At 34.2% G+C, this 12,613-nt stretch overlaps 1 protein-coding gene across 1 annotated transcript in view; it reads right to left on the minus strand.

Annotated features, from left to right (window-relative positions):
- NCAM2 (neural cell adhesion molecule 2) overlaps window positions 1–12,613 on the minus strand; it is a 261,608-nt gene that overhangs the window by 65,978 nt on the left and 183,017 nt on the right. Inside the window, exons 10-11 of the mRNA XM_088157760.1 lie at window positions 5,856–6,043; window positions 5,098–5,194 (exon numbers count right to left, since the gene is read on the minus strand). Coding sequence (XP_088013886.1) covers window positions 5,098–5,194; window positions 5,856–6,043 — 285 coding nt within the window. The remainder of the gene's footprint in view (window positions 1–5,097; window positions 5,195–5,855; window positions 6,044–12,613) is intronic.

Here is a 12,613-nt window from a genome sequence, read left to right on the forward strand (position 1 = left end):
TGCACAAATGGACTTTGTGATATAATGGCCTAAGCAGAATTGGTTTGGTTCCAAAAACAGTATCACAGCTGATAGAGAAATCCAGGCAGAATTATGAGCTCATATTTGTCTCCACTGATGTGTAAAGTCTCCTACAATTATGACCAAACTTGTTCAATAAATGACCACTTTTTATCACTGGGGATTTTCTTTTCAAGCCTTTTTTTTTTTTTTTTTTTTTTTTTTCCGATAGCTTTATGGAAGAAAATAACTCCCTTTCAGAGTTTTGCAGTCCTGGTATAAACAGAGAAAAGGAAGTGATTGTGTGAGAGTGGGTAGTGGGCTCAGAGACTGATCTTCCAGTCAGCTCTTGGCTCCTGTCTCCTGTCAGTATGTTCCTCCTGCAGTTCAGCTTTTCCTCTCTCTGTACATCAATACATATATATTGACTGAAAATAACTATGTCTAAATGCTGAATCGAAATAGCACCAGGAAGGACCTTGGCAAGGAAAGAGATGAGGCTGGGGACTAGACTTCTGGAGACAAAAATCTCTATGAAATAGCTTGTGCTTGGATATCCTTAGAATGGAAAAAACCCTCCATATTAGATCTACATATATTTATTTTGTGAAATCTCTGACAGTTCTGGAAAAATAAGCATTCTGTTAGTAAACAAGACCATTGCTAGCAAATAAGTACATAAATAATAAATTGAAATAAGACACATGCACACAAAGCAAAACACTTCTGCCATGTTGATAGTTTCATATCTGTGCTAATTGAAAATATGTCTCTGTTTGGTTAATTTTTTACTAAAAATCCTTTAGCTGATGCTGCTTTAATGTGAATGGCAAGTTTTAGAACAGCAAGTTAGATTTTAGGTCTGCCCATATTTTTGTGGAGACAAATGGGATTTTGGCAGAATATGATTTGCTTTTTCATTATACTATTCTCCAGGGAAAATTAAGTCCTACTACTTTGGTTTTCTTTTACCTGCATGGAAATGCAAATACTTGGTGAAAAAAAGGAGCATCCATTAACCAGCAGCAAAGTGCCAGCATCAAAACCACAGACTAATTTCTAAATTTGATTTTGTAGTCTTTGTCAGTTATCAATCAGCCTTTTCATATTTTGAGCATGGCTTAATTCCACAAAACAGGTTACAGGGTGAATTTTCTGTGAAGCTCAGTTATGGTCTTTCCCATGTCTTCATTTGCTTTTGTTGTCATTATTTCCCATCTTCACTGACTTTGGGTGTGCACAGGATGCTTAAAGAATATTTAATTCAATAAAGTGGTATAGGAGTTCTGAGTATCTGATGATACCATTGACTTTTTGTTTTTTAATTCCCTGTAATATTCCTAAAGAAAGGAAAATGAAAAAATACAGTTGTAGCAGATGTAGCAACTCTCATTTGCTCAGAGAAGCTGTGGATGCCCCATCACTGGAAGTGCTCAAGGCCAGGGTGGGCAGGACATTGAGCACTCTGGTCTAGTGTAAAATATTCCTGCCCACAGCAGGACTTTTAAACCTTATGCCACCCCAGAATACAAGGAAGAAGGGGAAAGGAAAGTCTAGGAAGAGGAAGGCTATGAGATGCTTAGAGGTGAATCATAGTTGAGTATTTAAGGCTCTAGACTGAGCCCAGCTATGCATCCAGCTACGCAGAAAATCTACATTAATATTTTAAATAAGAGAAACATTCAGAATTCTCTTTTAACTCTGTGTCACAACCTTTAAATTTACCTTTTTAAGATATTAAATTACCTATTCCAATAACATAGTCCTAGAGTACTGAGGGCATGTGACATTCTATTTACATACAGAAAACATTTAAAATAATTCTATTGAGACCTCAACAAAACAGAATAATACTTTTCTAGTTCATACCAGCTCCCTGCATAGTAATATTTCACATAAACTATGCACAAACTAGACTTGGACAAATATAGGAATATCTGTGTTCACCTCAGGCTCTGAGAATCTTTGGGGCAACCCGACAAGCTGACCTGGCTTGCCAAAATTTAAGCCTGACTTGGATTAAAACCAGAGTAAAGTAAGTAAAGTTTTTACTGGCTGTTGTGCTGACAAGAAGCAACTAATTTGCAGTGGTAACAAGTGACTGTGGTTTTTTTCACATTCTATATGTTACTCACATATATTTTAAAAGCTCAGGTAATGAAAAAAAGGGGTCACCCACATGGTATTTTTAAAAGCTGATCACCACAACAGTCAGGTCGTGGGCACGTCTGATTAAGCTTTCAACAAAACTCTGAATTTTCTAAGCAGGCCAGCACCTTCCAGAATGAAACCTCAAATACCCTGCAGCTTTCAGTTGTTTTTAAAGGTTTAAATGGAATAATTCAGTTTGATCAGTAGCTCTGTATAATCTGAGTGAAGAGTTATGCAGTTATGGTTTTTCTGTCATACAAACATGGCTGTGAATTGCATATCAATTCTGAAAGAAATCTTCCTTTTTAAAACCATCAATAAGTCTAATTTCTTAAAGAAGGCAACAGGAATAAAGATAATGGAGTTTTGACAGTGTGATAACATTCTAAGTAGCAATAAATTAATAAAAAAGGTAGTTTGCTTTTGTGAAATCCAGCAAACAGAAAACGGAACAAAACATGAAGGAACAAGTAATTCCTGCAGAATTTAAAGAGAAAACTGTTAAATAAAATGATCATTATTTGTGATCAAATTTACTGTGGGAATTGTATTTATTTTTCCCTGACAGAACCTTTGAAAAATTTTCCTATGCCCCAGCACTTGTATTTACAATCAAAGCCAGGAGGCAAAGCAGGCTGCATTGAAATGCATGAAATGATTTTACAGGCTTTAATATGGAAAATATCAATCATTAGGGCTTCCTAATCAACCAGAATAAAGCAACCAAGGTAATAAAACTAGGGAGAAAGCTTCATTTGATATCTTATACCTGTAATTATTATAGTGGTTTTATCTTCCATATCTCTGATCATTTTACATTTTTAGCTGATGCCAGTTTAAGTGCAAAAACAAAATCTATTTAGAGGCAAATGCTAAAAATATCAATCTTTCAGGATACTGAATATTATACATTACACTACTGTAACTAGTGCATAGCAGGTAGTGCATAGTAGTGCACAATGACACCCCAAATCCAGTTTTTCCAGCCCTGTTCATTATCGCTACTCAAAAACCAAAAAAACCCCATGCTTTTCTTTTTTATTTTTTGTTCTATTTTCTGCATTTAATATCATTATATAGAATATCCCCATATAGCTCATGCTTTACATGATCTTTACCCGTAACTCTATTTATCCTCTTTCCCTTTTTATGCTTACAACTACAATACATATTTTTTTAAGTGTTCATCAAGCTTTGTGAAGAATTGCCTAAAAAAATAAGCAAAACATTGAAGAAGTAGAAAATATTAATCGGTTTAAAAAACTGACATCGGTAACAGTTCTGATATAATTGTATTAAAAGGAAAAAAAAAAGTATTATTGCTTGTGATTTGTTTTTCCTTGCATTTCCAGGGGTGCTCATGTGTGAATTTCCTGAAATAAAATGACAAAATAGCACGTCCTTTTTCAATTAACTTTTCAATGCTAATATTCTTTATTAAAATTGATTAATTAATTTTAAAAGCAGGGGATATATACATAGCTAAAATAATCATCATGCAGTATCATGCATCGCGATGAGATGTTGTTCTGAAAATCTAAGGAGAAAAAAAAAACTTTCTGGAGAATAGCTGTTGAACTGCTCTCCCAAGTGTATACAAATTTATGAAAAAGCAGCACACAGTGACAACCACAACATTTTCTCATCATTTTCTCTCTTGAGAGGTAAGACACCAGAGGGATGCATGTGGGGATTTTCCTTCCTTTCCTATTATTTATATTCATGGCTTGAAGAAAAGCATTCTTTCTTGGTAGTCAAATGTAGCTGTCACAGGAAGGTAAGATCACACCACAGCTAACACCCCAAAAAAGTTGAAAAATGAAGGGTAATGGATCATATAAATTATGTAAAAGTATGTGTCATAGAAATTTGAACCCCATATTTTCCTGTTTTAGGAAGCTCAGCACTTTTCATAGTTCTTAAAAAAAAAAGATGTATTATAGTAGGAATGTGTGCTAGTATCCTACAGAGATGATGGGAAAAACTTTCAAAATTGTGTACAAAGCCTAAGAAGACTATTAATAAATAATGGAGGTTTATCATTCCTGAGACACCAAAAGAAAATAATTGCCCTATGCAGGAAGAATACTCAAATAATAGCAGCAGGCCAGGTCAGAGCTTCCCTGTGACTGGATGTGCATTCTTCAGAAATGCTCCTCTAAAAGTCCTCCTGGTAGGAGTCAAAAGTGGTTTTTTTTCTTATTAAAAGAACTAGACCAGAAATTGCAACTAAAACATTCAGAATCACTTGGAATATGAGTCTTAATAAAAAAAAAAAAAGTATATATCTAATGTTAGTCCATTCTATAACAAAGCATAATTAAAAGCACTGCTAAGAAACTCTAATTTGGTTAATAATTATTTCTGCCAAAGAACAAACATACAGTCAGATTTTTCTATTTGCCTAAACAACAAAAGGACATTAAAATATTCATTCTGTAACAATAGGGTGTAGTATATCTCAGAGCTTAAACTATTTCAATCTAGCACTCCAGTCCACTTTTTAACAACTAAAAGTGCAAACAGAGACAGAAATTCTTTGCTGAAGTATTTCAGTCTTTTGTCATTGTTGTTTTATCCAGAAAATATGAGGGAAAAAGGAAAAAAAATATTTTTCTTATTCCTTCTTACTGCCTGCAAACCATATGTCTCTCTGCTGAAGTAATAAAAATACATTGTTATAAATGTAGGATATAGTAACAGCAAAGGAAAAAAGGTTAGACTAATTTTTTCAAGCTTCAGAAGGACTTAAAATTAAATCAAAAGAAGATTCATATTCTGAGAGAACTGGTTTATTTTACTTCATACTGCAGCTCAGCTCTTAGACAATTAAATTATCTGCAAACAGTCCATGGAATAAAATAAACAGAGGATAGTGTGTCTGAACTTAATGTTGATTAGAGTAGGAAAAATATTTAAAGAAAAGAAAACAAAATTTTAACTTACCAGCTTGACCAAGTGTATACTCCTGATATCTTGTTCCTATTCTGTTTGTGGCTGTACAATTATACCGCCCAAAATCACTGTCAGATGTAGGAGCAATCTTTAAAATGAATACACTTTGTAAATATTAATTGCTAATTAAATATACATATTTTTAAAAAAAATCAGAAATTCAAGTATGTTCTTCTTGACCAATATGCAGATGTGTTCTTACTTTGACGTATCTAGTATATTCTCCAAATACAGATTGAAATATACACTTTTTCATGTTTGACTTCCCCTTCTCAGCTTTAAATGAGGAAATCTGATATTGGAAAATAGTGACATTGTTCATCTTTACAATTTCACCTTTAAACAATAATTAAAACAAACAAACAAACAAACAAACCAAAACCTAATAAACTTTTGTACATTCCAAGCACCTACCAGGCAGTAACTTGAATTTTCAGTCTTAGCTTGACAGTTTAGTTTTATGTCTATTTATGGATTTTTTTTTTCCAAGAAATGCAAATTATATTTTTTTGAGCGCAGTTGGAAAACTGAGCATAAGTCATTCAAATAACGTTTATTTTTTAACTACTCCTAAGAAATGTGTAGATAGATCAGTCCATATATAGTTATTTGTTGTTTTGTTCCTTTTTTAGGAGTGTTAAAAAATCGTAGGTTTTAGCCTTAAATACACTCTACAGTACTCACAGTGCTGCCAAACTAAGGACAAAATTATGTTCTGCCACCACACTGATTTCCATTTGAAGTCTTACCTCTAGAATCAGCTTTCTTCCTGTACTGTAGGTCTTCAAATGAGTTGTATTTTTTACTGGTAAAACTAATTTTCCTCTTTTCCACTGAACTGAGGCAGACGGATTCGCTAGCACTTCACAGCTTATATTGATGGGATTGCCTTCCCAAGAGTAATACATGGTTTGATTTGACACAAATGTTGGAGCATCTGGAAAAAAAGAAGTAATGCACAGGTTTATTAACAGGTTTAGTAAAACAAGAGCTGTGTATCCATATCCAAGCTATTTATTCGCTGAGAAATTTCTATTGATTGTTGTGTCAGTTTACTATGGAACATGGAAGTATTCAGCCTTGGGTTTGTTGGGCTTTTTTTCTTGGTAAGTTTCTCCTCTCCTAAACGGTTTCAGTTGAACTTTTTGGAAAAAAAAGAATATCAGTTAAATATATTTAATATTAGTCAATCACAGGACCTTGAAAAACACTCTCAGAAATGAGGAGAGTTTCCTCTTGAGGATGACAAACTCTTCAGCCACACTCTCATATGACAAAGGGAGGTGACCTAAAAACATTTATTGTCTGTTCACGTGCTGATTTTACAGTGTCTTCTTTTGCTATGGAGAAATTGCATTAACTCCTCAAATTTTCTTGTGGTATGGCTTCACCCATTTCTGACTGAAACTTTATTATACTTTATGAAACCTTTCTAAAGAGAGATGTTTATTTGTGGAAAGAAAATTTTTTTAAAATAGCAAAAGAATACCAAAAAACGTTACAATGTATCCTACCCACTGCAAAAAATACATTGTGAGGACAATTTTTATATCAGTTTCTTATGAAATCATCAAGCTACAGCCAAAGAAAAATATGGTGTATTTTTCTTACAAACCTGTCTGGTTTGTAAGAAATGTCTGCATTAAACATATACCAAACACTGAGTCTGAGACAGAGGAAATTGCTGGTTTGCAAACTGTGATCTTCAGACCAAAGTAACAAGACTTTTCTACTCACTGTTTCTCTGAAGAGCAGGAAGTTTAGTGATCTCTATAAAATGAGGGAGTAGCCTTTTCCCTCTTCTTCTTGAGTGAGTAGTGTTTTTTTCTATCAAATATTGATTTGTGTTATTTCCTAATTTCATCATTATTGTCTTCTAACAGTATTAAAAAGAATTCTTCATTCAAGGAAACTCCCTTAGTGCAGAATATCTTTTAATATCTAATATATATATATATATATATATATATATATATATATATACACACATATGTTTTGATAAATAGCTCCTAAATGTTTCCATATCTGTCTCTGGAAAATCTATTCTAGTTCTCTCTCATATAGCTTAGTTTTAGGCAAGAAAATTCCATTTAGGTCTATCAGAGACCAGTACTGAGCATCTTTACTATGATGCAAAATTTAGCTTCAGGAATGGCTAAAAACAACTGGTTTTTGTCTTCTTTTTTTTAATGAAGTGCACATTTTCAACTTCCTGTTTGCCTCTGTCAAAAAGCAAAATTTTTTGATGACACAGGCTTCTGTTGCATGCAGGCATACAGGCTTTGAGCAAAAAGAACTGTTATCAATAGAAGATTTAAAGCACAGATCAAAGCTGCTACATTGCTCAAGGCCAGCAGCATCTCCTTTAGTAACTGTTCAGCCCTTATTTTTGTAGAAAAACAAGTATTTTCATCTAAATAAGTAAAGCCTGCCTGGCTATGAATTTATTTATGAGACACAGGAGCTCATCTTTCTGCTCCAAGAGTTTTAATAAGTAATTCTAGTGATCTTGATTTTTCACAGACCTTTTAATACCCCATATTTCAGCAGCTAAACAGTTTAATGCAAAGAACAGACTATCAAAGACTCTTCGGAGTGTGACATCTCACACTAGTGGAGAATATGAAGAGAAAAGCAAACTGCACAAGCGTGTTTTATGGTTTGCTGTGGTCAAGAATCTCAGAACAGCAAGGCTCAGAGCCTTGGCTTTTCCTCCAGAAATGAAGTTCATGGTGGGAGTCACTTGTAGGAAAGCTGCACAGACTCATTTCTGCATGTTCAATAGATGGATCAACAGCGTGTTCAGCAAACAGACTGGAAATCTCACTGGAGTCTTCGTGGGACTCCAAATGTGGTTATTTCACAAATTTTATGTAAGCACTGTCTTCCAATGCCCAGTTTCTCACAATGAGCTCATTTCATTTATGAACACTGGCATGAATGTTGAAGATTAAAAGATACTCTGAATCTGAGATATCCTCCTTCCTAGATAACATTATGAGGTTTGATGCTCAATACACAGGTGGCAAACTCATATCATACTTTAAGATTTAGAAGTGAAAAAGTAGTGCACATTTCTTTATTGCAGATAAAAGCATTTAAGAGAATAGGGACTTCCATTTCACACTTCTCTCTCTTCTAAAGGTAGATTTTGGATGCTCATAGCATCTCTTTGTTGGTATTTTAAAAGAATAGGTGAGTCATGGACTGCCATTTGTACAAAACTACAAGTATTAACAGTCATAAACACAATAAACAACAAATAGGACTAAAAGTCTGTCAAATAAAGATATATCCTGAAATAAACAACTCACAGTTGTAAAGCACTCCCCTCAAAATAGAGATTTAGAATTTTCCTCTCAAAAAGCCTGTATAAAAAGGCTTTGCAGCCATTCCCCCAGCAGTCAAGAGATTTATTAAACAAAAAGGACTATGCTATTGACTTGATTCAGAGAAATTATCTTAACAGAGATGATTTTTGATTTTTTTAGTCAGGAATACATTAAGATGCCTGGAGTAATATTTTATAAAAATAATATAGTTCTGGAAATAATCTTCTTTTTACAGTAGAAATAAAAAAATAAATCATGTTTCTTATGAAACTAAAAAAATCAGTTGGAAGGGAATAATTTGTTTATAAAGAAAATTTGTTTTTTCTTGTATGCTCTTCATCACTAACTGTTATTTAGTATACTTAAATGGTTACAGAATTAGTATTTATCAAACATAAACAGACATTCTATTTAATATAAAATAATCACGAAGAATAACCAACCTTAAAGCCAAATCTTTGAAAACATAGGTCTGACTATTTATATGTTAACAAGGCCTGATTCCACCGGTTTTATAAAATAACTAACAAATTACATTGATAACAAGAATATTTATCAAAAAGTCCTATGAATTTAAGTAAAACCAAGTAGAAATGAGAAGGTGATCCTATGAAAGGATCTTTAAATGCAATACAGGTATTGTTAAAAAAAAAAAAGAAAGAAAAAGATTCAATGGAAATTAGCTAGGAAATTAAAACCATTAAAAATAAAAATATGCTCTGCTTAGCTTCTGTGTAACTGAGAATTAATTTACACCTGACAAAATTCAATGCCGGGTGAAAATGAACTGTTCCTTTTAAGCTTTTCTACATAAAGTAAAAAGTTAAGATGACATACTAGAGTTCTAAAGAGATAAGTAGAAGTAGGAGCTTGAATACACTCTGTTAAAAAAAAAAAAAAAGAAAAAAAAGAAAAAAAAAGAAAAAAAAAATCACCAACCGTGACGGTATTTCATGTATCTTAGTTTTTAGCACTTTACTGAAAATGAAACAAATAAAACCCCCAAAACTGCAAAATAACTACAAAATTTGCCATTGATATTATTTAATAGATGCACACAATATCACAGAATAGCTCAGGTTGGAAAAGACATTAAAGATCACCCAGTTCCAATCCCCAGCCACAGGCAGGGACACCTTACACTAGACCAGGTTTCCCAGAGCCCCATCCAGCCTGGTCTTGAACACTTCCAGGGATTGGGGCAGCCACAGCTTCTCTGGACAATCTGTGCCAGGATCTCATCACCATCACGACTAAAAAAAATAAAATGTTTTTTCCTAAAATCTAATTTCTAATATCTCTCAGTTTAAAACCATTGTCCTTATGCTGTCACCACAGACAAAAAGTCTCTCTTATAAGCCCCCTTTGCACATGGAAAGGGTGCAAATGTCTCCTTGGAGCCTTCTCTTCTCCAGGCTCATCAGCATCAACTCTCTCAGGCTGTCTCCATGGCTGAGCTGCTCCAGCACTTAATGATCTCACCTTAATGGTCTCACCTGCACCTGCTCCAGCAAATCCATGTCTTTGTTTTTGGTGTCCCAGAGCTGGATGCAGCACTGCAGGTGGGGGTCTCACAAAAGGTGGGCAGAGGGGTAGAATCACTTCTCTGGACCTGCTAGCCACAGGGCTTTGGATGCAGCCCAAGATGTGATAAAGTTCATAAGGTTTTAAGGTTCAACTATTAAAGATAGAATATTATTTTGGAGAAATGAGGCAATCCAAATGAAAAAGATGCCTTGAAGGAACAAAAGACTATGTTACAAAGATATAAAACTAAACCAAACTATTCTATGGGTGTAGGATTCTGTAAGAAATTATACATTTAGAAAGGCATTTTAGAGCTGTTAATGTTAGGGTACCAGCATCAGCTAAACTCAAGCTGATAATTTTCCCAAGCAAGAGAGAAGCAGACAGGTCAGCACTCCAGTTAGAATGAGCTCTAGATAACCTCTGTAAGATTATTTAAGAGAAGGGAATTCTGACCTGAAAGCTGTCTCTACCATTTAGATATCCTTGTTAGTTATAATGTCCAGGAACAGTGATTCAATAACAGACTAATACATCACCTGCCTTGTCCAGAAAGTAATTAAGTTAAGGATGATAAAGATCCAGCTCTGGTGTATGTTTGGTGTCATACACAAAATTAGATACAGCAAATTACCTGATTCAGTACATGTGTCCAGACAACTGTAATGGAAAACTGGTGTGCAGAATCAGATTTGTACTTCTTAATTTAAGAACATAGGTTTTCAAACTTTTGCCTATTTGTTCCCCTGGAACATACAATAAAAATATGTGACAGATTGTCAAGTCTAAGACTCTGGGACATTTCCTACAGTATATTATTGGAAGCCTTGCTCTAAAATGATTAATGTTGGCATAAGTTTCCCATCATCAAGGACTTTAATAAACCACAACCTCTGGCAAATCCAGTACTGTCCTTGCCATCCATCCTGTAAAAAGGGCCTCGATTTTTTGTAACTCTGCCACAATTTAGTTAGCAGTCATCTATCTTTCTCTTGTATTTTCTCCCTCATACCTTTTTCAATAGTTAATATTTTAAAATGAATCGCTATTCCTTGGACACAAAATAGAAGAACCTCCACAGACAAGTACAATAACTGTCACACATTCATTGGCAAGAAAAAATAATATTAGGAAGACTTCAAAAATGTGGTTAGGTGACTCCAATCTATAATCATTCTTAAAAGGAAGATAGGAATTGGATAACTTCAGGATTCCTTTCACTTTACTGCTACTATTACAATCATGTGGCTGTAAGGAAAAACATCCAAGACCCACATAGGAAGTTTTCAAAGAGGAAAGCAAATGAAATTTATCATATATTGGTTTTAAATTGACATGATTATTAGCTATAACCAGAGGGGTCTTTTTTTTTTTTCTTGAATCCAACCCATGATTTCAAAAGTTTTGAGAGGTACGTGTTTCTTTCAAAGCAAGTGCAGAAAACACCACACTTTCTGTAAGACTTCCTTTCCCCTGCCCCATTCTCTTGGCTCCTCTCACAACTCATTACAATATGACATTGATATTCAATGATACACTCTTGACTGATTCTACCTTTATGAAGAGTAACAGCCCCCTCCTACTGGCAAGCAGTACTAGCTCCTGGAAAGCTCGACTAGGATATTATTTTTAATATTCAAACACCATACCAATTGTTCCATTTCCATAAGATAGGTTTTGCTAGATGCAAAGCATGCTGATAATTGCACGTTAAATAATGTAAAATACATACAATGAATGCATGTATGGCTCAGTGCTTGGTACTGCCAGAGTTGCAGAAATTCAATGTATGTATTTTTCTTTGAATTTCACTTAACATTAAAGAATTGTATCTGTTTTTACTTAAAAAAAACAAGCACAAAAGCCAAACTAAAGCCCCAAGAAACTTTAGTTTCATAGAAATGTCTGCTTTGAATTGATCCATCTCTCTAAAACTGCCTAAACTAGTTTAAATTAGGAGAGGAAATTATAAAGAAACATAGCTAGGTAAAATAAGCAAAGTCTGCCACTAGTGAGGTATAAAATAAACTATTTGCATACTCCTATTAATCATTTTGCATGGCTGTAAATCACCAACATTGGCCATCAGATCTAGGACAGGAATACTCTGCCTACAGATCCATCACACTAGCAGCAATTTTAATTTTAGTAATAAAATTATCAAGTGCTGCCCAACTGTTAACACATTATTCTCAAATGGTGCCAATCTGTATCAAATTTTCAATTGTTACATAAATTCCAGGACAGAATTACTGGAATAATTTAGTATGGCCTGACTTCTCCACCAAATATTAGATTACATATTGTCTTAAAAGGCATAAGTGATAAACCACAATGTTTTTATCAAACCAATATCCTAACCCCATCTTCCTTCCTGTCCTACGTGCCACATTTTCAGAACAAAATCCTGTCTTTACCTTCTATATTTTCCTACCTGCCACCCTTACCTCCACAACATGCCTCCTTATTGATATCATCCCTCCATTCCCTAATGTCTGTCCCTCTCTCATACATCCCCAAATCATAATAGTTGCTGTATGGAGTAAGGACTTTTAGCCTTTTCATTTCTTAATTTTTACATGCAGTGCTGTCCAGAAAGCAACGTATAAAACCTCAAAAACTTGTTTTCTTCAAGTTTCAAATTTCAG

Source organism: Sturnus vulgaris, chromosome 2, assembly GCF_052056855.1.
Source record: "Sturnus vulgaris isolate bStuVul1 chromosome 2, bStuVul1.hap1, whole genome shotgun sequence".
NCBI classification, from domain to species: domain Eukaryota; kingdom Metazoa; phylum Chordata; class Aves; order Passeriformes; family Sturnidae; genus Sturnus; species Sturnus vulgaris.